At 45.8% G+C, this 27,809-nt stretch overlaps 2 protein-coding genes across 2 annotated transcripts in view; both read left to right on the plus strand.

The window, feature by feature from the left end:
* Positions 1-205: 205 nt before the first annotated feature.
* On the plus strand, positions 206-6,150 carry phax (phosphorylated adaptor for RNA export). The gene is made up of 4 exons (XM_080757342.1): positions 206-361; positions 1,291-2,374; positions 3,558-3,680; positions 5,238-6,150. Exons 2-4 carry the CDS (start codon positions 1,319-1,321, stop codon positions 5,409-5,411), a joined length of 1,353 nt encoding a protein of 450 aa, XP_080613468.1. The 5' UTR covers positions 206-361; positions 1,291-1,318; the 3' UTR covers positions 5,412-6,150.
* Positions 6,151-7,100: 950 nt separating this feature from the next.
* Positions 7,101-27,809, plus strand: part of LOC308310880 (proton myo-inositol cotransporter-like) — a gene marked incomplete at both ends in the record, with an annotated part of 68,687 nt that continues 47,978 nt past the window's right edge. Inside the window, 3 exons of the mRNA XM_080757337.1 lie at positions 7,101-7,704; positions 20,156-20,315; positions 22,969-23,177. Coding sequence (XP_080613463.1) covers positions 7,101-7,704; positions 20,156-20,315; positions 22,969-23,177 — 973 coding nt within the window. The remainder of the gene's footprint in view (positions 7,705-20,155; positions 20,316-22,968; positions 23,178-27,809) is intronic.

Here is a 27,809-nt window from a genome sequence, read left to right on the forward strand (position 1 = left end):
TGGACAAACATTTCAATATTGGATCGAAATTCATTTATTTTAATTATTTTTTGTCGTCAAAAAAAATACTTACACATTGTATTTTGTAAAATAAAATCTCGTGTCATTGTCATGAACACATTACCCCCCAATTTAACATTTGTATTGATTAAATCCATGTTACTTTGCTTTATTGTGAAAAATTCCAACAAGGAAGTGTGAAGGAAGTTGCTATAACGAGCCAAGCGCGCATTATTCTCCCTCTGAGGCGAGTAAAGAAACACAATGAACATTAACAACTGAACGTTGCGTTTTAACGGCGGATCTCCATCCTCTGAAGCGTCAAACTCAACACAACAACGAGCCAGTTCAGTGGTAAAGGGTAAGTTAGCAAACAAAAGGCTAAATCATGCACTTATTATAAGTGCAAATGTATGCTATATGCTTCTTGAGGCTACAGTTGACTAGTTCCAATAGGCTACAACATGTCTATTATTATTAGGCCTGTTCGTTTATGAATTGTTGCTCATTGCAGTATTTTAACTGTATTTTAAGCCTAATAGTAATAGCCTACCTAACGTTGGTGCGTTGCTGCACAGTGCACACCCCCCCCCCCTATTTCCCCTCACTGTATAAGTTTATTTTCCCTTTTTACCTCCTTTTATGATGAAATCCTGTTCTGTTACTTTGACTATATAGAAGTGTCTGTTTGTACGTCTCTAAATGTTTTGATGAATTGAACATGGTGGACCCTCTTGTAAACAAGTGTAATGCTTTAATTGGTTCGTCCACTCACAGTTAACAGTCTTTGTATTGAGTTTGTGCTTTAAATGTACTGTAATTCTACAAACTGTTATAATACATATTTCAATCAATCAATCAATCAAACACACCACACATCTTCATATTATTGTAAATAATGTAAATTATTAATTTATTATTATTATTTTAGTAATCATTATAAATGTGCATACAACTTATTTTTTCTTTTTTTTACCTATTTTCCTCTGCAAAGTACTAGTAGTACAAAGTAGTAGGAAGGTTAAAATCTCTTTTTTAGATCATTGACAGATCATGTTTTTCTTCTGCTCTCATATCATTATTTATTCAAATGACTACTGCTACTGTACTACTGTAAATAATGTATCCTCCTTGCTGACATGTTTGCACCATTGGTGAGATGCGAAAATACTTTTCGCTGTGCTGTACTTGTACTGTACATTGACAATAAATTGAATCTCAATCTCATCTCTTTTTCGTACAAAGTAGTAGGAAAGGTTGAAATCTCTTTTTTTCTGCTCTGTCGTGCAGGGAAGCCGCGGCCGGGGTCAGAGACGCAATGGAAGACGACCTGGAAGACGGAGAGATCTCCTCCAACTCCGACTCCGAAATGGGGGCCAGTGGTGCCGTGGACGCGGCCACCCCCAGGCCCCCCCAGGGTGGTGGTGGGGGGCCCGGTGCAGAGGCAGTGGGGGGTGGTTTCAGCGGGCCGGCCTTCCAGAGCAGGGCGCCCTCGACGACAAAGACGACGACGACGACAGCGGTGGCGGCAGTGACGACGCCCCAGTTCTCCGCCACCAGCTACCGCGGCAGCGCCAAGACGGCCGTCGACTCCAGCGACAGCGACTCGGACGACGACGACGAGGAAGCGGCCGTCTGGAGGCACAAGCGCCAGAAGGTCTCCAACGCCCCTCCTCCTCCTCCTCAAACCTCCGGCCGCACGGCCTTCTCTGCAGCACCGGCCGGTGGCGGGACCGGGGGCGGCCGCAAGATCAACAACATCTGGGGCTCCGTGGTCCAGGAGCAGTGCCAGGAGTCCGTGGCGGCGGAGCTGGGCATCTTCGGCATGGAGGGGGGAGTCAGCATGGCCAGCAGGAACGTGGAGACCTACAACTACGTCCTGGCGCGCAAGATGATGGAGAAGGAGAGGGAGGAGGAGGAGAAGGAGAGAGAGAAGCAGGAGAAGGAGATGAACCAGGGGGAGGTGTCCATGCTGGACGACCAGCTGGACGCCTACATGAAGGGCACGATGGCGACGGACGAAGACCTGGGCTCTGGCGGCGGCGGCCACTCCAAGAGGAAGCGGCCGCCGGTGAAGCAGAGGCTGGGCCCGCGGGCCGAGATGGACATCAAGGGCCGCTACGAGATCACCGAGGACGACGCGGACCACAGCGTGGTCGACGAGATCGCCTACCGCCTGCAGGAGCCCAAGAAGGACCTGATCGAGCGCGTGGTGCGCGTGATCGGGAAGAGGAAGGCCATCGAGCTGCTGGGAGAGACGGCCACGCTGGAGGAGAACGGCGGCGTGTTCACCATGGACGGCTCCAGGCGGCGCACGCCGGGCGGCGTCTACCTCAACCTGCTGAAGAACACGCCCAGCATCACGGGCGCACAGGTACTATGATGAGATGAGATGAGATATACTTTATTGTCCCACGAGGGGAAATTTGTCTTGGGCAAAAGTGCATTAGTACATCAACGCTTTTTAAAACAGACAGACAATACACAAAAGACAATACACAGTAGCAGCAAAGTACAAGTCACAAGAGTATCACAAGAGAAGTGCAAATTGCAATAAGAGAAGGTATATAATATAAAAAAGTGCTAGAGTATTCACAGTTTATAGTATCACAGTAAAGTGCAATAAATAACTGATGAAGGTCAAGAACTCCCTTCCCAACTATGAACTTTTGTTTAGTAGAACAATTGAAGTGGGACGAAAAGAAAGTTTGAAGCGGTTGCTCTTGCAACGACACGCTCTGTAGCGTCTACCAGAGGGCAACGGCTCATACTCTGAAGATAATATATGTGAAGGATCAGACAACACTCTATTTGACAGACTGAGCACCGTTCTATTTCGGGTTCATGAACCGCTCGGGAGCAGATGATATCGTTTAATACGTCATGTTGTAGTGTTGTTTTGTAGTCATCCAATCTTCCGGGACTTCCTTTTCCCTCAAACCGATTTCTTTCTCAATAAAAGCTACAGGCTACGAGAGCTTTTATTGTTTGAGGGAAAAGGAAGTTCCGTTTGATTGTTTGAAGCCTGGTGAGGCGAGCTGACGCAGGTACAGGAAGCAGTGTTGTTTATGTCGACTGAAACTTAAGACGAAAAATGTTTTTGTCGACTATACCTTCTTTTATTTTTTCACTGACAAAAACTAAATGGAAACTAAATAAACTAAAGCTATGATGACTAAAACTGAGACTAAATGTATTGACAAATTCGTCAACAGATAAAAACTAGACTAAAATGCTAGGAAGGGACTAGTGGACAAGAGATAAGTCATTTTACACTTGGTTGCATGCTGAAAATAGCCGATCTACAAGCTCACAACGCGTCGCGAGCTTGTAGATCGGCTATTTTCAGCAAGTGTAAAATCAGCCATTACGGCGGCATCAAGGCCCGCCCCCAAAATAACATTTTAGTCGACTGAATCGACTGTAGATTTAGTCGACTAAGACTAGACTAAACACACCTCATTCCAGGTGACAAAAAGAAAAGACTACAAAAAAGAAAAAGAAAAAATCAAGAAGACTACAACTAAAAAAAACTACAATCTAAATTTGCCCCCCAGGTCAGGAAGGTGTTCCAGGAGGAGACCACGGAGAAGGGCAAGAGCAAAAAGGCGGCACAGAAACGGCGGCGCCACGTGGTGGCCAAGAAGATGAAGCAGGCCATCCACACGCTGAACCTGCAGGTACTGTAATAATAATAAATATAATAAAACTTTATTTGTATAGCACCTTTAATGACATGAAATGCAGCTCAAAGTGCTTTACAGAGCAATGGAGAAAAAAGAAAAGAAAAGCAAGGCAACGACATTAAAAAACAAGCAGTAATATCAATCCTAAAAACAACCGGAAGCCAGTGCAGTGAAGCCAAAACTGGAGTAATATGTTCTCTCGTCTTAGTTCTAGTTAAAACTCTGACTGCTGCATTTTGGACAAGTTGTAATCTGTCAGTTGTTGTTAGTTCAAGCCGAGAAAAAACAAAGGCGTGGATTAGCGTTTTTGCATCCAGTCAAGTAATCCAGTAAATACTGTAAAACATTCCTCTCAGGTTGGACAAAATTGGATTATTTTGTTTCTCACCTGATTCTGGTCTACTATATAGCCAGGATGAAATATCTGCTAATACCCTAAATGTGCCTTAATCCAAGATGCCACCATTGATAACCTTATTTCAAAAGGATCATCTTAGATGTACAGTCCAACACATGTGTGGATATGTAACTAGCCTATGTTCATGTGTGGATATGTACTAGCCTATGTTCATGTTTGGATATGTACTAGCCTATGTTCATGTGTGGATATGTACTAGCCTATGTTCATGTTTGGATATGTACTAGCCTATGTTCATGTTTGGATATGTACTAGCCTATGTTCATGTGTGGATATGTACTAGCCTATGTTCATGTTTGGATATGTACTAGCCTATGTTCATGTTTGGATATGTACTAGCCTATGTTCATGCCTATATATTTATTATGTCGGTTCAGATCGTGTATATTGTGTATTTTGCCTTGCTACTAAAAAGTAGGACTCTAATTCTAATAAAAACAACTTAATACTTCCTAAGGATAATATGAGCATCAAAGCAATATTTAGATTTTTTATTATTTTGTATTGAAATAACGGATCTACTAGCTCACAACGTGTTGCGACACGTTGTGAGCTTGCAGATCAGCTATTTATTTAACATGCGACACATCGTACGGCGAAGCATACAATAGGGTTCCCTTTTGTTTTTAGCTGAGGCGACGTACGTAGTCAGACAGTCAGACACACATGGCTCCTCGGTGCAAAAATAAACAGTGTACACTAACCCGACTTTACGATAATAAGGGACAGTATGTCGAGACACGGTGTTCATGTTGGGCAGCAGCAGTGCCAGTCCGCAATGCTTTAAACTCTTCCCACTCTACTATGTCGGAACTAAAACCTTAGTACCCGTAAAAAGTCGGTGGCCGGTGCCTAGGCTGTGAGAGACTGCATCGCACACGACGAGCAACCATGCTGCTCCAGCACCCGGAAAACAAACACAAGCACAGCGGCAAACGGGAAGGAGTGCAAAGCATCCAAAGCATGCCCTTGGCTTTTACACCGGGGACTACAGTAGTTTGCTATCTGAAACGGAGAAGACGAAACTATTTGTGTCAGGTCTTCTCAGTAGTGTCCTTCTGTCAACCGCCCTCCTACCAGCAGAAAGCAGCATGGAATCCTCCCTTTTTGAGTAAATGTCATTATGCTTTAAGGAGGACCATGACGACGGGTCCCGCGAGACCTTCGCCAGCGACACCAACGAGGCGCTGGAGTCCCTGGAGGACGTGGCGGAGGAGGAGGACGATGGCGAGGAGGCGGAGCCGGTCGCCGTGGGCATCGAGGAGACGCCGGTCGTCTACAACGCCACGGACCTCGAGGTCTTCTGAAGCAAATCCTTTCTGAACTATATACGGCAGACTGGCGATTAAAAAAAATACTCATTTTAGACCTGAGGACGATTCTACAGAATGTCTTCTAAATCCTGACGGTTTTCTTGGAAAACCTCATGTCGTTCTCAAACATTTTCATGCCAAGGAACCCCCAAAAAACTTGCGGACACTACGTTAAAATCGGCTTACGTAATTCAAGATTCCGATGTTCAATTACAAAAAAAAGCCAAATTAATGGCTTGTTATATCAGTCTGGCTCTATTTGTAAGTTATGTATCAATCTATGAGTGAAGTGTCGAAATTGTTTTGTTAACACGTTAGGCCTGAGTTTATTAAAAAAAATTAAACATTGCTTTATGTTAGTCTTCACTAAAGATTTTTGTTCCAAATAGCTTTTCCCTATTCCTGTAATGTTAAAAGCTTTAAAGATGTACTCCAGTAGTGGGAGTTATATAAATGGAAAATGGTGCTTAAAACACTGAAGTCTAGTGGCGTTAAGATTATGTTCTTTTTTTTTCCCTTTAGATTTTGGAATGACACTGTAGTCCAGTTGTTTGATATTTTCGCCACATTATTTTTGACATTTCCGAAAGGGCTATGCTAGGAAAGGTTCCATTTCAAATTTTCCGGTGATGTTTATTGTGTCGGAAAGTTGAGATATATTGGGAGTCCATTATGTTCCTGAAATGTAACTGAATGTTTTCCCTCAGATAAAGCATCGATTTCACAAACAAAAGTTGGCTGTTTGTTTTGTCGTCTCTGTGAAAAGCTGTCCGAATAATAATGTATTGTTTGAACTGCACCTTTCAACAAACAAAAGTATTGGCAGGTATCAAATCAATACACTTCTGAACAAGCAGGCCTGTCTCAGTTCTATAAGAATAGGACTTCTGAACAAGCAGGCCCGTCTCAGTTCTGTGCATAGTGTGATGTGATGCCTCTTGTAACTATGACTGGTGGCCTTCTGTTTGCATCGTTTCTTTCTTTATTGTCAATGTACTGTCATGTGTGATCTGTTTGTTTGTTTGTATATATAATTGGAAATAGGAGTCTGTTTAATAATTCTGGACAGGGATATAATGATTCCTCAGTGGGCTAATACTGATAGAATTGGTGAGATCATGTAAATTAATCTATAATAATACACAAACCTGGACCTGTAAAGTACTGGGTTGAAGTCAGATTTGGCAAATCATGATGAAACAATTGCAGAAATGTAAAAAACAAAACAAATACGCCACAGGCTCATCAAACAGCCTACAGATGGCACTGTTTACATTGCATGCACTTTGCAAATGCATACAGCCTAAAGGTGGCGCTGTTTTACATCGCATGGATATCGCAGGTGCGCATGCAGTCAGGAGTCAATCCACTGCCCTCGTCAGAAGAACCAGCTGGCTTGTGTGACTTGTGATTGTGATCGCGCCTTCCACCTGGTACCACTCTGACCCTCTGATGGAATAGAACCAAACTTTTATCACCGATCTGTTCTGGACAACATCTGACCAGGAAACGGGATTTAAAAGCATCAATCAAGCCTCTTATGTGACGGTATAGCAGCTTATCAAGTCCGCGGCGGGGGAAATAGAAGTTTTTTCTTTTCATCAAACATAGTCACATCAATTGTTTTATTCTCGTTATTATTATAACAAAATACAAGTGTGGACATTATTTGCCCGGCATCTAATGTCACGACAGTCGGGCGAGCACCATGACTATAACCTGCGTAGTCTGAGCAACCTGATGGGCGATCGGATCCGGAGGAAAGTGAACGACGGAGGGGATCAGCGGGGTCTCATCAGAGCTCCGTCCGAAGCCAGCGGCATCAACAGCCGGGCGGATGCGGTCAGCAGCGCCGGTGGTTGTTCCACCGCGGCGGCGTCCGCCCCGTCCCCGTCCACCACGTCGTCCACCACGGGGGACCTGGAGCGAGCGGCCCGCCGGCAGTTCCAGCGGGACGACACGCCGGCGTTCGTGTACGTCCTGGCCGCGTTCTCCGCGCTGGGAGGCTTCCTGTTCGGCTACGACACCGGCGTGATCTCCGGCGCCATGCTCCTCCTCCGCCGGGAGATGAACCTCTCGGCGCTGTGGCAGGAGCTGCTCGTCTCCAGCACGGTGGCCTCCGCGGCGCTCTGCGCCCCGCTGGGCGGCGTGCTCAACGGGCTGTTCGGCCGGAGGGCGTGCATCCTGCTGGCAAGCTTCTCCTTCGCCGCCGGCGGGGTCGTGATGAGCGCCGCGCCCGGCAAAGAGGTCCTGCTGGTGGGACGAGTCGTGGTGGGAGTGGGTCTCGGTAAGTGTTGACTGGAGCCCCCCTAAAGCACCAAACATCCACCGCGCGTAACGTGCGTCATTTTGGAGCAACTTCTTGAATAGCATTGCACTGATTGCAGCATGATGAACACAACGTTTTATGATGAAACATGTTTTAGTCAACAGATAATACATTTCAATCGACAGATAGTAGAAGTTTTATGCAGATTGATTGATTGATTGATTGAAATCTTTATTAACAGTTTGCAGAATTACAGTACATTTCAAGCACAAACTCAATACAAAGACTGTTAACTGTGAGTGGACGACCCAATTAAGCCTTACACTTGTTTACAACAGGTTCACTGTTCAGTGAAGTCTTCTTCTTCGATCGTGTCTGGCCATTGATTGATTGATGAATATATTAACAGATTGGAGAATTACAGTAGGCTGCATTTCAAGCACAACTCAAGACAAAACTGTTAACTGTGGACGACACCATAAAGCATTACACCTGTTTACAATAAGGCCCACCATGTTCAATTCATCATAACAATTAGACGTACAAATATATATAGCCTACTTATAGCAAAACAAAAAATCATCAGAAAGTAAAGAAACAAACATATATATACAGTGAGGGGGGAAAAGGGTGGGGGGGATTCAGGTTTTTTGGGGGCCAGTTTCGAATTGCAGCTGTCTGTAGGTGCCCTTTGAGAGCGGTTTTAGGAGTCAAGGGATTCACATGTCTTAATGACTGTTGGTAGGGCGTTCCACATTTTGGTGGCATAGGAGCGAAAATAATTTAGTCCCTTGTTTGTGCCGAATCTGGGTTGCACATGGTTTGTTGCTCTCCCTCTGGTGTTGTGGGTGTGGACTTTGTTGACATTAAGGAAGTATTTAGACAGGTACATGGGTATCTTGGTGAAGTATTTAGACAGTTACATGGGTATCTTGGTGAAGTATTTAGACAGGTACATGGGTATCTTGGTGAAGTATTTAGACAGGTACATGGGTATCTTGGTGAAGTATTTAGACAGGTACATGGGTATCATGGTGAAGTATTTAGACAGGTACATGGGTATCTTGGTGAAGTATTTAGACAGGTACATGGGTGTCTTGGTGCTGTATGGAATCTTGTGGACCAGACCCATGGTACAGCAGCATTTGGTTCGGCCCGGTCATCTCCAGACAGTACATTGTTTGTGGTTTCTCCGCACACACATGCATCAGAAGATGTTAGTTTCCATTTTCTTTCTTGCAGTGGAAGTAGTAGGCCTTCGTTTATGAGTATAGGCTACTAGCCTACTGTACACTCAGCTCAGTGGCCTTGTGGTTAGAGTGTCCGCCCTGAGACTGGGAGGTCGGGTTCGATCCCCGGCCGGGTCAAATACCAAAGACTCTAAAAATGGGACCCAGTGCCTCCCTGCTTGGCACTCAGCATCAAGGGTTGGATTGGGGTTAAGTTACTGGAGTAATTATACATTTCAGTAGCTACTACTTTTACTTCACCACTTCTAAAATGGCAAATATTGTACTTTTAATACAATTATGTGAACACTTGAGTTACTAATCACTTTGTAGAATTGTATTATTTAGGCCTATACAGTAACCACTACACTTCACCATATTTCGGCCATTTGAAAATAGATCTACAAGCTCACAAGCTAATGAGTATTGATAATTTTTCTTAAGTAAGAAATGTGAATAATAGCCTATACTCTTTCTGCACCACTGGTTCAACTTCTGGTTTGGTTTTAATGTTCTAATTGTGTGGAATAAATACTGTGGCTTCGTGGCATTCGTGAGGTTTCAGACAGCTCTCTAATATTAGATCCGACTTTAAATATATTCATCACAGTTACTGTATGCATGAGTCACTTCCTACCATGCTGCATTTGAGGCTCTGAGGATCCTCTGAGGAGGCTCTGACGATTCACACTGCAGGCCGAATGGTTGAATTGATGTTCAGTGCTTTACAAGGCAGAGAACAAACAATAAAAGAGTTTAAAAAATATACATACAGTGATGTAAATAGACTTTTAAGTAAAATAACTTTAAAATCAATCCTCAAAACCAGTGGAGCCAGTGTTAGTGCCGATTCATACTCCTATTTTATCTCTGTTTCGGCGCTGTAGTGCCGAAATGTTTTCGGCTCGTCAGAAACTTTCAGTAGCACCGAAGAGCCGACTTTAGGACGGTACCCGCCCCCCCGAACCTCAAATGACGTCAAATTGTAGGCTCTACAGCGCAGAACCGACTTTTATTCGGCTCTAAAATAGGAGTATGAATCGGCCCTAATGAGGCTAGAAATGATAATAATAATGCTCTCTCATCTTAGGTTTTTGTTCAAATGCTGGCTGCTGCGTTTTGCACAAGTTGTAGCCTGTCCGTTGTTTGTTTTTTTGGCAGGCCAGACAGAGAGTAATCGAGTCTGGAGAAAAAACAAAAGCATGGATCAACGTTTTTTGCATCTTCTCTAACGACCTAACCGACTTCACTCTTTGTCAGCCTTCTGATTGGTCCCTGACTGACCAACTAGCAGGCTCTTTCTGCCTTGCTCCCGCCCACCCTGGTTCCGCCCTAGTTTATGTTGAATTTGGTAAAACTTATTTTTGGGGAAAAAACTAAAAAACGAACATGATATGCCCTGCTGCACCTGTGATGTTCCTTTTTACTGACACCAAGTTTAAAATAAGAATTGAATATCAATACGAAGCAACTGAAAAACATGTTATTGGATGGAGAAAGAGGATTTTTGTCCAACCATGACACGGCAACCAATGGGTGCGAAGAGGGGCAGAACCAGGGGCGGGACTTGACAAAACGGTGAATTCCGTGCTATGTTTCTCAGTTGAAAGAAGGCAGTCCTGGTAGCCTGATTAACCCATTCTGACCTGAGATCAGATTCTAAAAATGTCTTCTACATCCTGACAGTTTTCATTCTGACCTGAGATCAGATTATAAAAATGTCTTCTATGTCAGTCGCTCTTCGATTTTTCTAAAATAGCAGACCTACAAGCTCGTAGCGCGCCACTCGGTGGCGCGCTACGAGCTTGTAGATCTGCTATTAATTAATTGCAGTTACATAATATAATCAAGATAACCACCTGAACCCCAGCATCCCTATTCTGAGGGGAACGGTATCCAAAAGTAGCCAATCTGCAAGCCTATATACCATCGTAGATTTGTATATCGGCTATTTTCGGTGAAGAGATTTGGTGTATAAAAACGTGGTGCAAGTATTAGTTGTAACACTAGTCATGTTTCACTGAGATTAGAGGGTTTAAGTGGATAACGTCTCTGTCGCGTGGAAAACCTCGTATGTCTTTTCAGGATTCACACAGAGAGTGAGGAACAGGCCTCCTCCTTGCCTATTCCATCAGCAAGCCCTCCCCAACCCCATCCTCAGACAGTTCTTATAGTCTTGTTCTAACAGAGATGCTATACTAACTGGTCGTATAAGGATCTGTTCTAAAGATAAGGGCGACACACAAATAAGTATACCTTTGCTGACAGCATGGAGGAGTCGGGTCAGCTGTCAGATTGACATGAATTAATTAGACTGAGCACATAATGGTGAGCAAAGAGACTTAACCCATTCTGACCTGAGATCAGATTCAAACGAGGTTTCCACTGGACAACACACTGGTCTGATTAACCCATTCTGACCTGAGATCAGATTCAAACGAGGTTTCCACTGGACACACACTGGTCTGATTAACCCATTCTGACCTGAGATCAGATTCTAAAAATGTCAGTCGTTCTTCGATTTTTCAAAAATAGCAGACCTACAAGCTCATAGCGCGCCACTCGGTGGCGCGCTATGAGCTTGTAGATCTGCTATTTTTCAATAGCTAAAGCATAACATGATGCTAACACCAAAATGGGTGCCCGGTCAGAATGGGTTAATGGAAGGAAGATAAACACACAATAATAATGCATATATCTGGCACTGTAGTTGGCATTCTAAAATTCCCATCACATAGCGAAGTCAGACAGGAAAGGGGACACACACACACACACGTATCATACTAATATTTCATTGCTGCCGGGCAGAAGTCCTCTTATCATAATTATGCTCAAACCTCTTGTGTTGTTTTTGTTGTATCGCACAAAAGCATCGAAGGTACCATATCTCGAAGCTCGAGTAGGCCTATACGTGTGCATGTGCGCGCGTGTGTGTGTGTGCGTGCCAGCTCTTTGCAGTGGCTCACACAGTAATACTAATGACATATCCGGTAATGCCAAGTGTGTGTGGTCTAACTGTTAAAGAGAGACACTCAGACTGTGGACTGGTCAGAGGCTTGCTTGACAAAACCCAGGGAGCTCAACTCCCTTTGACTGTGTGTGTGTGCGTGCGTGCGTGCGTGCGTGCGTGCGTGCGTGCGTGCGTGCGTGCGTGCGTGCGTGCGTGCGTGCGTGCGTGCGTGCGTGCGTGCGTGCGTGCGTGCGTGCGTGCGTGCGTGTGTGTGTGTGTGTGCGCGGTGGGGGAGGGAGGGAGGGAGCTGTCCGTGGTGGTGCTGAAAGAGGGAACGAGAGGTCGTTACAGTGAATGGATGGGGGACGGACGCAGAGGGACTGAGTTTGCCAGAGCCAAGAGTATACCTTTTGACCAAGATAATAGACTCCCCAGACAAGTTGTTTATTTCACTTCTTGCAGTCGATACATTGCAATTATAAACATCCCTTTTCTTTGCTTATTTTTTTTTTTACTCTACTGCCCTTCAACAAGGCTGTTTGTTATACTGTAATTATTGATTGTTAAAAGGCACGCTCACGGCAATGCCAATTAGCTGTATACATCGTAGGTTGATACTATATGCACGTTGTGTGTCAGTGTGCGATGCAGTGTTGGATCGGAAGGTGAAGGTGGTGACAGCAATCAGCGATGGCTTATAGGTGAAGAGAGAATGAAGTGGGAATATCAGTTGAAAGGGATGAACTAATGAATAATGAATTATATATAGGGCCTACATGTAATTAGCAATTACTATAGATAGAGGAATACTGTATTGCAATAGATCTAGATAAGCGGGCAGCGGTGGCCGAACGGTTTGCGGAGCGGTCTTGATATCGGAAGGTCGCTAGTTCGTATCCCCGGACCGGCACGTTAAAATCACCACCGCTGAAGTGCCCTTATTGGACAAGGCATTGAACCTCTACCATGAAATGTTCTATGAGCAGGGCCTGGCTGTAAACAAGTTATTGAGCTTAGTCCAGTTACCCTGATGGGTAAACATAGTACCTTTCCTTTCCTTAGTCCAGTTACCCTGGGTAAACATAGTACCTTTCCTTTCCTTAGTCCAGTTACCCTGGGTAAACATAGTACCTTTCCTTTCCTTAGTCCAGTTACCCTGGGTAAACATAGTACCTTTCCTTTCCTTAGTCCAGTTACCCTGGGTAAACATAGTACCTTTCCTTTCCTTAGTCCAGTTACCCTGGGTAAACATGGTACCTTTCCTTTCCTTAGTCCAGTTACCCTGGGTAAACATAGTACCTTTCCTTTCCTATCAGTGTCTTTGTGTGTATTCTGTAAAGGTATGCATTTATACCGATCGTTACTCACAGATACAAAGTAGTCCTTAGTTTATAGCATTGATGCTTCACTGCTCAGTGAATTACAATAGCACCAAATCTATCAACCTTATACACAGTAACTATAGTTTTCTATATATTTTTTTGAGTGGTGCAACCACTCCAAGGAACAGCAATGTCCGTGTCCGTGTGTTGTTCACCCACCTATGTGACGTTAATGAGCACCAGTATATGACTATGAGCACCACCAGTAGGGGGCGCTGTTGTGCCAGAAACAGAGACAGAGATAGTGCTGCACTGTTGCCTGCTAATGAGAGAGAGAGAGAGAGAGGGGTGTGGGGGGGGTGGATTTGCACCACTCAGTTCAAACGGGTGTGATTTGTTATTTTCACGTTACATTTATGTTTAGTTAAATATCTTATTTGACCAGTCTGATGGACATTTTTGGAAGTTTTGCAAGCGAGCGAGTGAGCGCACGCACGCACGCACACCCACGCGCACGCACGCGCGCACACGCACGCACACACACACACACACACACCCAGAGGAATGCCTGCTGGTTTGCTCCATGAACATTGGAGCGTCTTCGCGGAGCCGCTACATCACGGCTCCGTCTCCAAGGGCCCTGACGGTATACCGCGGCTGGGTTCCTGGGCAGACCGTAGCCATAGCAACAGGTATAGCCATGATGTCGTCGTGGCGGCCGTCATGGCGATGGGGACAGGGGGAGGAGACAAAGGAAGCGGCAGCAGGTCTATTAATAGAGCTTATCAGGAGCCAGCTGGAGACAACACACACACACACGCACGCACACGCACGCACGCACACTCGCACGCACGCACGCAAATGAGGACAAAATTCTGAATATTCTTCTCTCGCCTGGTATCATTGAGGATGCGCTATAGGACGTGTACACGTCCTATGCACGGAAACGGTTAATACCTAAACCTAACCTCTACATTCCTAATCCTAGCCCTAGTCTTTTTTTTCACTGACTGCCTAAATATGTCCCAAACCGCCCCCTCAGGTCTTCCACTGCTGGCCTGCTCGCTGTGCCTAAAAAAATGGCAACTAAAAAATACGGTGAAGCAGCTTTTTTGCTTCTAGGGGCCGACGGCGTGGAACAAACTCCCACTGTACCTTCGACAGGCAGCCTCTGTAGTTTAATAAACTCCCACTGTACCTTCGTCAGGCAGCCTCTGTAGACATTCTTAAAGCACAGCTCAAGACCCACTTCTACACTCTTGCTTTTAATTGATCTTTTATTAAATCTTTTGTTATTCATGTCCTCACTGTATTGCATTACTGCAATTTTTTAATGTTTTATGCCTTGCTTTTCTTTTCTTTCTTTCTCCATTGCTCTGTAAAGCACTTTGAGCTGCATTTTCACCAGAGCTAGACGCCACCTAGCACAAACATGATGCCACAATGAGTTATCTTCCACACATGCTATGAAACGTTGCACGCACATTCCCACTATAGGCCAAAGAGGAACCCCCATCCTTTTTGTTTTATCGCCTCTTGGTCGGGCTACGCAACCCAGCTCACATATCGCCCTATGTTGTAGTGGGGTGTGGTTTGGGCTCTGCTGTAGGTGGAGATGGGAGGCGTGGCTCATAGTGAATGGCAGGTGTTTGTGACTAACGGGACTAACAAGAGACTGAACTGAAATCAGTGTGGCAGGCAATGTTCCCAGCACGGCTGGGCTGACTTTATTTAGACTTTTAAGAGTATATATATCGATTATGTTTAACTGTCTGTGTGGAGCCAATAATAGAGTGTCTGTCCTTCCATGTGACTCAGAGGAACCCACAGTAGCAACAGACCTCTGTTGAACTCTTGAACCGTACGTTGTACAATCGTAATCTTTTCTTCCCTCTATTCCTTGGATCATCAGATGCAGCTGTTTTTTTTTAAACGGTTTGTATATCTGTCTGTGCTGGGTGTGTTTGTTAACAGCTACTGTAACGTTATCCAGGTATACTGTAGAGATGTGGGGTGGGAGAGTGGGGAGAGATAATATGGAGGTTATGAAGTGCTTTGGAGGGAGAGCAGGTCTCTAGAGAACAACAACAGGTCCAGTTGAGGTCAGAAGCAATCATCTGGGCCTGTCTTAATGATCGCTCAAAGATTGCCCCGAGGAAAGGGAAGGTGTGGCTGATGGACTGATTGATGTCCATGCTTCTCTATCACTGTCTGTGTTGCCGCGGGTCGGGGGTTATCTGAGACTTATACATCAGCTGCACTCAGAGAGGTTGTGAAACCAGACATATATATAATATATATTATTATGGAGTCTATGGACTTTGAGCAACGACTGTTTTCAGGACGGCTCCGCTCCGCTCCGACGGCTTTCCACCCTAAAACATGATCATCAGGTCTTATTGTTATGTACTGTAAGGAGGAAGATGTTTTTCTTTTTTTAAGTGTACAGTATTTGTTAAAATGACGTTTTTATGTGGGCACGCCCCCAATTATTGTATGATAACGGGGGAGGGGTGAGGGGAGGGGCTGATAGTCTGATGTCACTAGATAGATAGATAGTTTATTTTCGTGTCATGCACACCTTGTGTACATTACATAATTTATTATATTACACCTCAGATGTATACAGGCCAGGGTACTCTGTCTTCTTTCCCAAGCTTGACAGATAAAATCTGCTACAACGAAAGTCCCTTTTGGCAAAACATATCTCCATTTTTACATAGTCATTTAAATCTAGGAAATCCCCACATATAGTGGGGATTTTCACTATATTACGTTTTTTTTTCATTGGCACGTTTGACTGTCAAGGTTTCAGCCTTCAACCCTAAACACAAAGTGAATACATCGTTGCACACATAACGACTCCAGGGTGTCTAATGAAGTACTGTCACCTCAGAGACACATGAAAAACTGGAAAAAGAATTGTGCCACACCATCTTTAAAGTCCCTAATGAGGCTCTGTACTGTACAGACCTGTAGCAGAGAAGCCTCAAACACAGGAAGGTCAGGAACACGACCCGATGTTAGCTGCTTGATGTGCGTACAGTAAGAATACATCATAAATAAGAGAGCATAGCAGTGGGAGTGGGCGTCGTGGGGTTTCTGGCACAACTGAAAAGTCTGCCTTTCATTTTTTTTTCCACATAGAGATTTACAAAAATATTTATAAGGGAAACTTTGACAGAAAAAGACTCGCTCGCCGTATAGAAACTAGAAGTATAAAAACTCCTTAGACTTGAGACTTAGAGAAAATATTTTTTCCTTTATTTTATCATGCTCATAATAAAGTGCTCTGTGCTCAAAGTGCAATTAAAAAGCGAACGTTTGGGTCCTATAAGACCTTCGTCAGTGCTATAGGATTTTCACAGACAAAGAACTTGCTCTTAACCCATTTTAGGCGGGCGCCCCTTTTGGTGTTAGCATTACGTTATGCTTTAGCTATTTAAAAATAGCAGATCTACAAGCTCAATCTACGAGCTTGTAGGTCTGCTATTTTTGAAAAATCGAAGAACGACTGACATAGAAACATAGAAACACATGAAAACATTTTCAGAAAACTGACAGGATGTGGAAGACATTTTTAGAATCTGACCTCAGGTCAGAATGGGTTAAAGAGCTCCAAAACAATACAGCTCAGGTGCTGAGAATTGCTAATTACTAATTGATGACATCACCAGATGGTGGGGGGCGTGGACATTACAGAATAGACATACAAAATCACACAGTTATAATAGGAAATAAGAATATCAATATTTATATAAATTATTTATTTTAAGCCTAGAAAATCAAGCCATCCAGGATCCTGGTGGTGAATCATGACCATAAAACCTTTGATTCTGTGAAGATAATAATAATAATAATTATATCATATACTACCGGTACATATAAAATATGCTTTGTTTTAGCGTTTCTTATTTTTTATTTTTTCACTATCAGCCCAGGATCCTGCATGGATTGATTCCAGCAGGCTTGAAATAATTTATATAAATACTTTGGTAAAAATGAATGGCAGATTCGTCCCACTGCCTCATCAGCCCAACAGTTCCCTTCTCATTACACACCTGTGCCTTTTGTGTATTGGTTACTGAAGTCACATGACCAGGAAGCAGGTATAACGACAGGTAACAGAAATGTATAGGGACTCCAAGGGTGATGTAACAGGATGTTATGATTGAGACCGGGCAAGTCGAACGGAGCGGTCATGACAATAAAGAAACCAGAAAGACAATCTTGTGTATATGATTCAATTCAGTTAAGGATATAAGAACACAACAGTGCCTACTTCCGCAATCAAGGACACCACATACAAAACTGGACTCATTCTGCCTTGCTAAAAGATAACCATTGTTACATACTGTGTGTATTCCTGTTCTCAGTATTTTCCTAGTGTGTTCCTAGATTATTTCCTAGTTTGGATATTGACCTCCTGCCTGTTTTTGGACTCTGATTAGCCCCACAAGCAGAACCCAATGGTAGTAAAGTTTCTGACATTTTTAAGTCCAAATTTCATAAAAGCTTTCGGAGGGTTCCGAGAGGGGCTAGACTCTGATATTCTGCCTGCCCCCTTGGATTTGTTTGCCTGTTTAGGACTGCTTTCTTATGGTTTTAACCTCTGCCTGCTGTACTTCGATGTGAGCCTTTTCCCCTGGTTTTGATCGGTATTAAACTTGCACTGCCTGTGTTGCCTGCACTTGGGTTCCATTTTGATGATACACACCGTGCCACATAACACCTCTCTCTGCTCCCCTGTGTGTAGGCATAGTGTCCATAACATCTCTCTGCTCCCCTGTGTGTAGGCATAGTGTCCATAACATCTCTCTCTCTGCTCTCCCCTGTGTGTAGGCATAGTGTCCATAACATCTCTCTGCTCCCCTGTGTGTAGGCATAGTGTCCATAACATCTCTCTCTCTGCTCTCCCCTGTGTGTAGGCATAGTGTCCATAACATCTCTCTCTGCTCCCCTGTGTGTAGGCATAGTGTCCATAACATCTCTCTGCTCCCCTGTGTGTAGGCATGGTGTCCATAACATCTCTCTGCTCCCCTGTGTGTAGGCATAGCGTCCATAACATCTCTCTGCTACCCTGTGTGTAGGCATAGTGTCCATAACATCTCTCTGCTACCCTGTGTGTAGGCATAGTGTCCATAACATCTCTCTGCTCCACCCTGTGTGTAGGCATAGTGTCCATAACATCTCTCTCTGCTCCCCTGTGTAGGCATAGTGTCCATAACATCTCTCTGCTCCCCTGTGTGTAGGCATAGTGTCCATAACATCTCTCTCTGCTCCCCTGTGTGTAGGCATAGTGTCCATAACATCTCTCTCTGCTCCCCTGTGTGTAGGCATAGTGTCCATAACATCTCTCTGCTCCCCTGTGTGTAGGCATAGTGTCCATAACATCTCTCTGCTCCCCTGTGTGTAGGCATAGCGTCCATAACATCTCTCTGCTCTCCCCTGTGTGTAGGCATAGTGTCCATAACATCTCTCTCTGCTCCCCTGTGTGTAGGCATAGCGTCCATAACATCTCTCTCTGCTCCCCTGTGTGTAGGCATAGTGTCCATAACATCTCTCTGCTCCCCTGTGTGTAGGCATAGTGTCCATAACATCTCTCTGCTCCCCTGTGTGTAGGCATAGTGTCCATAACATCTCTCTCTGCTCCCCTGTGTGTAGGCATAGTGTCCATAACATCTCTCTCTGCTCCCCTGTGTGTAGGCATAGTGTCCATAACATCTCTCTGCTCCCCTGTGTGTAGGCATAGTGTCCATAACATCTCTCTCTGCTCCCCTGTGTGTAGGCATAGTGTCCATAACATCTCTCTCTGCTCCCCTGTGTGTAGGCATAGTGTCCATAACATCTCTCTCTGCTCCCCTGTGTGTAGGCATAGTGTCCATAACATCTCTCTGCTCCCCTGTGTGTAGGCATAGTGTCCATAACATCTCTCTGCTCCCCTGTGTGTAGGCATAGTGTCCATAACATCTCTCTGCTCCCCTGTGTGTAGGCATAGTGTGACTGTCCATAACATCTCTCTCTCTGCTCCCCTGTGTGTAGGCATAGTGTCCATAACATCTCTCTGCTACCCTGTGTGTAGGCATAGTGTCCATAACATCTCTCTGCTCCCCTGTGTGTAGGCATAGTGTCCATAACATCTCTCTCTGCTCTCCCCTGTGTGTAGGCATAGTGTCCATAACATCTCTCTGCTCTCCCCTGTGTGTAGGCATAGTGTCCATAACATCTCTCTGCTCCCCTGTGTGTAGGCATAGTGTCCATAACATCTCTCTGCTCTCCCCTGTGTGTAGGCATAGTGTCCATAACATCTCTCTCTGCTCCTCTGTGTGTAGGCATAGTGTCCATAACATCTCTCTCTGCTCTCCCCTGTGTGTAGGCATAGTGTCCATAACATCTCTCTGCTCTACCCTGTGTGTAGGCATAGTGTCCATAACATCTCTCTCTGCTCTCCCCTGTGTGTAGGCATAGTGTCCATAACATCTCTCTCTCTGCTACCCTGTGTGTAGGCATAGTGTCCATAACATCTCTCTCTCTGCTCTCCCCTGTGTGTAGGCATAGTGTCCATAACATCTCTCTGCTCCCCTGTGTGTAGGCATAGTGTCCATAACATCTCTCTCTGCTCCCCTGTGTGTAGGCATAGTGTCCATAACATCTCTCTCTGCTCCCCTGTGTGTAGGCATAGTGTCCATAACATCTCTCTCTGCTCCCCTGTGTGTAGGCATAGTGTCCATAACATCTCTCTCTGCTCCCCTGTGTGTAGGCATAGTGTCCATAACATCTCTCTGCTCCCCTGTGTGTAGGCATAGTGTCCATAACATCTCTCTGCTCCCCTGTGTGTAGGCATAGTGTCCATAACATCTCTCTCTCTGCTCCCCTGTGTGTAGGCATAGTGTCCATAACATCTCTCTCTGCTCCCCTGTGTGTAGGCATAGTGTCCATAACATCTCTCTCTGCTTCCCTGTGTGTAGGCATAGCCTCCATGACCGTTCCTGTGTACATCGCGGAGGCGTCTCCGCCACACCTGAGGGGGAAGCTGGTGACGGTGAACACTCTGTTCATCACCGGAGGACAGCTGACCGCCAGCCTCATCGACGGAGCCTTCAGCTACCTGCAGCGAGATGGATGGAGGTCAGGACATAATGTTCAATCAATCAATCAACCAGTCTGTCTGTCAGTCAGTCAGTAAGTCAGCCAGCCAGTCAGTCAGTCAGTACTCAGTCATACAGTCAAACAAATCATGACAAATGATCTTAAACTTTAAGATCATTTGTCATGATTTGTTTAACATATATTTCTTTGCAAAAAGGGTGAAGTGTCCCTTTAAGACTTAAAGGGACACTTCACCCTTTTTGCAAAGAAATATATGTTAATGACGTTTAGGAGCTTTGGAACACTTTCCTGGGGGTCTTTATGTGTGTAATATGTGGTTTTAGATATTTTAGATTGTAGCAGTGAGCCCAGTGTCTCTGATGTCATGGACACTGGGCTCACTTACTTCCTGGACTACATCTAGGACTACATGTTGTCTCAGTAAGACAGCCCTCCCCCCTATCCACAAGGAGGAGCAGTGCACCAAAGTATTTTGGGAATTGTAGTCCAGGAATGAAGTGAGTCCAGTGTCGATGACATCAGAGACACTGGGCTCACTGCTACAATCTAAAATATCTAAAACCACATATTACACACATAAAGACCCCCCAGGAAAGTGTTCCAAAGCTTCTAAATGTCATTAACATATATTTGTTTGCAAAAAGGGTGAAGTGTCCCTTTAAGCACTGTTCCAATTGGCAGCCCAAAAGCTACAGAAACGTTTTGTTCTGTATAACTTCAACTTCCAGACACATTGGTGTGTGTGTGTTATGTTATGTTGTGTTATGTGTGGGCTGTCCCTCCCTGGGCATCTCTCTGATTCCTATCACGTCAGTGTCAGACACATCAAGGCTGGCGGGGACCATCATTCTAAATGTCACCATATGTGACAATCTGCCCCCTAGCATTTACTGAGAGAGAGAACATTGTATGTTTAAAAGATAAGCCTCTTTCTTGGCCTTTCTTTCTTTCTTTCTTTCTTTCTTTCTTAGATCTGCTATTTTCAGCATGCAACCAAAGTGTAAAATGACTTATACTGGATCTCTTGTCCACTAGTCCCTTCCTAACATTTGAGTCTAGTTTTTATTTGTTGACGAAATTGTCAATATATTTAGTCTTAGTTTTAGTCACCATGGCTTAGTTTTCATTTAGTTTCCATTTAGTTTTCGTCAGTGAAAAAAAGGTAGTCGACGAACATTTTTCGTCTTAGTTTTAGTCGACGAAATCAACACTGGTCCTCGGCAAGAAACGGTTTGAGCAGCACTGCCATACCGTAGGTGCCCTGGGGGTGGTGCTGTTGAGCAGCACTGCCATACCGAAGGTGCCCTGGAGGTGGTGCTGTTGAGCAGCACTGCCATACCGAAGGTGCCCTGGAGGTGGTGCTGTTGAGCAGCACTGCCATACCGAAGGTGCCCTGGAGGTGGTGCTGTTGAGCAGCACTGCCATACCGAAGGTGCCCTGGAGGTGGTGCTGTTGAGCAGCACTGCCATACCGAAGGTGCCCTGGAGGTGGTGCTGTTGAGCAGCACTGCCATACCGAAGGTGCCCTGGAGGTGGTGCTGTTGAGCAGCACTGCCATACCGAAGGTGCCCTGGAGGTGGTGCTGTTGAGCAGCACTGCCATACCGAAGGTGCCCTGGAGGTGGTGCTGTTGAGCAGCACTGCCATACCGAAGGTGCCCTGGAGGTGGTGCTGTTGAGCAGCACTGCCATACCGAAGGTGCCCTGGAGGTGGTGCTGTTGAGCAGCACTGCCATACCGAAGGTGCCCTGGAGGTGGTGCTGTTGAGCAGCACTGCCATACCGAAGGTGCCCTGGAGGTGGTGCTGTTGAGCAGCACTGCCATACCGAAGGTGCCCTGGAGGTGGTGCTGTTGAGCAGCACTGCCATACCGAAGGTGCCCTGGAGGTGGTGCTGTTGAGCAGCACTGCCATACCGAAGGTGCCCTGGAGGTGGTGCTGTTGAGCAGCACTGCCATACCGAAGGTGCCCTGGAGGTGGTGCTGTTGAGCAGCACTGCCATACCGAAGGTGCCCTGGAGGTGGTGCTGTTGAGCAGCACTGCCATACCGAAGGTGCCCTGGAGGTGGCGCTGTTGGTGGTCGTAGGACGTTTCAGCTCCAAGACCCCAAAAGATTAATTTGACGTCTCCTTGTAAACACCAGACGCAGAGAAATACATAAGAATGAATCACTTTAAACCCTATTTAAAATATAGTGCAAATAGCTGATCTACAGTATACGCTCCCTAATATGGCAAAAATTGATTATCATAGCAACCCCCCAGCCAGCCCAGCCAGGCTGTGGAATGCACAAAAAGCAGATCTACAAATAATCTACAAGCTTGTAGGAGAAATAAAATAACTAAAATGGGGCTGCTGTGGTAACTAAGCCATTTTGGGGGTGGGAACCCCTTTTGGTGTTAGCATTATGTTATGCTTTAGTTATTGAAAAATAGCAGATCTACAAGCTCATAGCGCGCCACCGTGCTACGGGCTTGTAGGTCTGTTTATTTTTTTTAAATCGAAGAACGACTGACATTAGAATTTTTCAGAAAACTGTCAGGATGTAGAAGACATTTTTACAATCTGATCTCAGGTCAGAATGAAAACTGTCAGGATGTAGAAGACATTTTTAGAACCTGATCTCAGGTCAGAATGGGTTAAAGACATACTAACCCCCCCTCCCCGTCTCTCCAGGTACATGCTGGGTCTGTCGGTGGTTCCGGCCGTGCTCCAGTTCCTGGGCTTCCTCTTCCTGCCGGAGAGCCCCCGCTGGCTCATCCAGCGCGGGCTGACCCAGCGGGCCCGGCGGGTCCTCAGCCAGATCCGAGGGAACCAGAACATCGACGAGGAGTTCGACAGCATCAAGAGCGGCATCGACGAGGAGGAGAAGGACGGCGCCGGAGGTGAGGAGGAGTTCTGGTGGAGTAGAGGACGGGTCAGGGTGGTTCTGGTGGAGTAGAGAACGGGTCAGGGTGGTTCTGGTGGAGTAGAGAACGGGTCAGGGTGGTTCTGGTGGAGTAGAGAACGGGTCAGGGTGGTTCTGGTGGAGTAGAGAACGGGTCAGGGTGGTTCTGGTGGAGTAGAGAACGGGTCAGGGTGGTCAGGTGGTCGTCTATCTACCCACCACTGACTGTTCTGGTGGAGTAGAGAACGGGTCAGGGTGGTTCTGGTGGAGTAGAGAACGGGTCAGGGTGGTTCTGGTGGAGTAGAGAACGGGTCATGGGTGGTTCTGGTGGAGTAGAGAACGGGTCATGGGTGGTTCTGGTGGAGTAGAGAACGGGTCAGGGTGGTTCTGGTGGAGTAGAGAACGGGTCATGGGTGGTGGTGAGCTTCTATCGACCACTGACTGTTCTGGTGGAGTAGAACGGGTCATGGGTGGTTCTGGTGGAGTAGAGAACGGGTCAGAGTGGTTCTGGTGGAGTAGAACGGGTCAGGGTGGTTCTGGTGGAGTAGAACGGGTCAGGGTGGTTCTGGTGGAGTAGAGAACGGGTCAGGGTGGTTCTGGTGGAGTAGAGAACGGGTCAGGGTGGTAGTTCTGGTGGAGTAGAGAACGGGTCAGGGTGGTAGTTCTGGTGGAGTAGAGAACGGGTCAGGGTGGTTCTGGTGGAGTAGAGAACGGGTCAGGGTGGTTCTGGTGGAGTAGAGAAGGGGTCAGGGTGGTTCTGGTGGAGTAGAGAACGGGTCAGGGTGGTTCTGGTGGAGTAGAGAACGGGTCAGGGTGGTAGTTCTGGTGGAGTAGAGAACGGGTCAGGGTGGTAGTTCTGGTGGAGTAGAGAACGGGTCAGGGTGGTTCTGGTGGAGTAGAGAACGGGTCATGGGTGGTTCTGGTGGAGTAGAGAACGGGTCAGGGTGGTTCTGGTGGAGTAGAGAACGGGTCAGGGTGGTTCTGGTGGAGTAGAGAACGGGTCAGGGTGGTTCTGGTGGAGTAGAACGGGTCAGGGTGGTGGGCCGGCCGTCTATCGACCACTGACTACATGGAGTAGAATCAGGGACGGCCTTAGGAATCTGGAGGCCTGTTTCATGACCAAATGAGGCCCCCATATATTCCAATAACATAATTATTCTGTTGATACAGGCGTATTGACATAGTTTTGACTGTTCAATATCGCTCACAGCCATTACTCTCGACAATTACGCAGCAACAACAACACCTCTCCTCATCCTGTCGTTCCTTCACAATAAAGTGTCTCCCATTTACCTCCCCAATGCTGCTTATGTTACCCAGCAGGTTATTAATAGGAAATAGGTGTAACTTTAACATCGTGAGAGAGAGAGCAAGGCAGCGAGTGAGTGAGAGAGAGAGAGAGGGCCAAGGGTGGTGGAGGGGGTTGAATGACGTCTGGCTGTCAGTCGTAGCTCGGAGGCCCCCCTGAGGGTTTCAATTTAAACTGGTGAAACATAGCAAAGGCCTCTATGAGTAGAATGTGTGCCTGTGGCCGTCTATCTATCGTCCACTGACTACATTGTGCATTGTGTGTGTGTGTGTGTGTGTGTGTGTGTGTGTGTGTGTGCGCGCGCGTGTGCGTCACGTACATTTGCCTCTGGAAGAGGCATTCCTTACCAAGGTGCTTAATTAAGTACCAGGGTCTTAAGGATGCTATATTATACAGCTTGGCTACAGATGTAAACTATACTTGTGTTCATATTTGGAAGCCTCGGTAATGTCCACAAATCAGTGGTGAGGGGCCTGCAGATTGCAGGCATGCCCAATAAGCCGAGAGCTGATCAGGCACCGGCACAATTCTGTTCAGTGTCTGCAATAATAATTGGCATGGTCGCCATATATGGAGAAGGCGATGCTTTCTGTACCCGTGATCTGTGTATCCTGAAGCACTTGTTGTAGAGTTTCTTTCAAGTTTGCGCATCCACTATTGTCTTTGTTCAAGAGATTTCTTGTAAAATGTGAATGCAAATAAAGGTGTGTGTGTGTGCATGCGTGTGCGTGCGCTCACACCTGGGAAGACACGCAGGCTCATTGTGCCCTTTCCCTTACATCTCAGTTACCATGGAAACAATACCTCTCACCCCCCCCCCCCCCTTTCCTCACACCTTGACAGTGACAGCACGCACAGTCACACACACACACACACACACGCACGCACGCACGCACGCACACACACACACACACACGCACGCACACACACACACACGCACACCATTATTCAAATGAGATCTTCAGTCTTTTAGAAATGCCTATAGTGCTGAAATGTGCCCCGAACGAACTTAACCCATTCTGACCTGAGATCAGATTCATACCAGGTTTTCCACTGGACACACACTGGTCTGATCAACCCATTCTGACCTGAGATCAGATTAAAAAAATGTCAGTCGTTCTTCGATTTTTCAAAAATAGCAGACCTACAAGCTCGTAGTGCGCCACTCGGTGGCGCGCTATGAGCTTGTAGATCTGCTATTTTTCAATAGCTAAAGCATAACATGATGCCAACACCAAAACGGGTTCCCGGTCAGAATGGGTTAAAGGATGCTAATTAGTCCAATGAGATAATGTGTCGTCGAGGTTTTCTCTGCCCTTAATATTTGCAGCAGAGAAGAAGATTATGCAAAACGTACCTCATCGTTTCTCACTCCCAGGGTAGAAACACAGCCTACTGTACGTTCTACTGTACTTCCTACTGTCGTCGGTAGATGTAGAACTTTATGTAGACTTTGATAGCATTTTATACAGACTTATAACATCTTACGTAGACGGCACTAGAATAGCATTTTATGTAGTCATAGCACTTCATAGTACAGTATAGTACAGTATATATAGTTTTTCATTATATAGATATTCCACTGTTACGTTCTTAGTTTATGCATGTTTCATGATAACTACTTTTTATGTAATGTGATGTATTGTCATGCTTTTTTGTTCTTGCTTATTGTAAATCGCTCTGTGTTAAGAGCGTCTGATAAAGGCCTAAATTGTAAATTGTAAATTGTCGGTGCACGTGCCAAAGCATGCGGTTATTAGTGGTTTTTGTGATAAAGTACCATCATGTTTAGAGCCTAATAAAACAGTAATCCGAAAATATTTGAAAAGGATATGACCCTTTGAACCTTGTTGAACCAGAAAACCCAAAGTAGAAGTTTTATTTATTTTTTTCGCGAAAAACCCGGCCTAGGGCGCCAAATTGCTTAATAATAGGGCCGGCCCTGTAGAGTACAGATATGGTGGGCTATCACTTCCGGGTCGGGGCGGATCATGTGGCCCTTAATTCTTCTTTGCTTATTTCGCACATTTCTCTGGCACTGTGACTTCACGAGGGCTGGGCAGGATTGTTAAAGGAGGATATAGGGACTGGGAGTCTCACGTTTTGATGGATGGTGGTGGTGGTAGGGCATTCCACATTTTTAATGGCATAATAGTAGAATTTATTCATCCCCATGCTTGTGCCGAATCTGGGGGTCAGTGTTGCTCCCTCGGGCGTTTATTACTCTTCTGAAGTAGTTTGACAGTGGTACATGCTGGGACCTGAGTATCCCTCAGGGCCCTGAGTATCCCCCAGGGCCCTGAGTATCCCTCAGGGCCCCTGAGTATCCCTCAGGGCCCTTGAGTATCTTGAAAACCAGGCCCATTGCAAATTGCTGTCTTCTACCATGAGCCATGCCACCCTACCCTAGCATACAGAGCAGGGGATAGGTGTGTCCTAGTGTCTGGTCTAGGATCAGATTAACCATGCCACCCTAGCATACAGAGCAGGGGGTAGGTGTGTCCTAGTGTCTGGTCTAGGATCAGATTAACCATGCCACCCTAGCATACAGAGCAGGGGGTAGGTGTGTCCTAGTGTCTGGTCTAGGATCAGATTAACCATGCCACCCTAGCATACAGAGCAGGGGGTAGGTGTGTCCTAGTGTCTGGTCTAGGATCAGATTAACCATGCAACCCTAGCATACAGAGCAGGGGATAGGTGTGTCCTAGTGTCTGGTCTAGGATCAGATTAACCATGCAACCCTAGCATACAGAGCAGGGGGTAGGTGTGTCCTAGTGTCTGGTCTAGGATCAGATTAACCATGCCAACCTAGCATACAGAGCAGGGGGTAGGTGTGTCCTAGTGTCTGGTCTAGGATCAGATTAACCATGCCACCCTAGCACACAGAGCAGGGGGTAGGTGTGTCCTAGTGTCTGGTCTACGATCAGATTAACATTAGGGTCACTACCAGTTGCAATCATACAATTTGTCACAACAAAAGTAGTGAAAATAGCAGATCTACAAGCTCACAACAGCCCCCATGTGAGCTTGTAGATCATCTGTTTTCAGTTTTCACTATTTTATTTTATTTTTTAAATAACAAAGGAACGGTTTCGGACTTAAAATGTTCTTCATGTGACCACCACCGCGCTCTGACTGTATAGGTGCGCTACACGTTCAAAACATATGAAAAATAACGTTAGTGGGTCGCACACACCAAGACTTCAGTTCAAAATATTCATTGCATATTTGAACAGGGACAAACGTTTGGGCTATCCAGCCTTCATCAGTGTGGAGAGTGACTGAATCAGCGCAGCTTACACCTCAGCGCACAGCCGCGGA

This window comes from Protomyctophum bolini, assembly GCF_963924005.1.
Source record: "Protomyctophum bolini genome assembly, chromosome: 23".
NCBI classification, from domain to species: Eukaryota; Metazoa; Chordata; class Actinopteri; order Myctophiformes; family Myctophidae; genus Protomyctophum; species Protomyctophum bolini.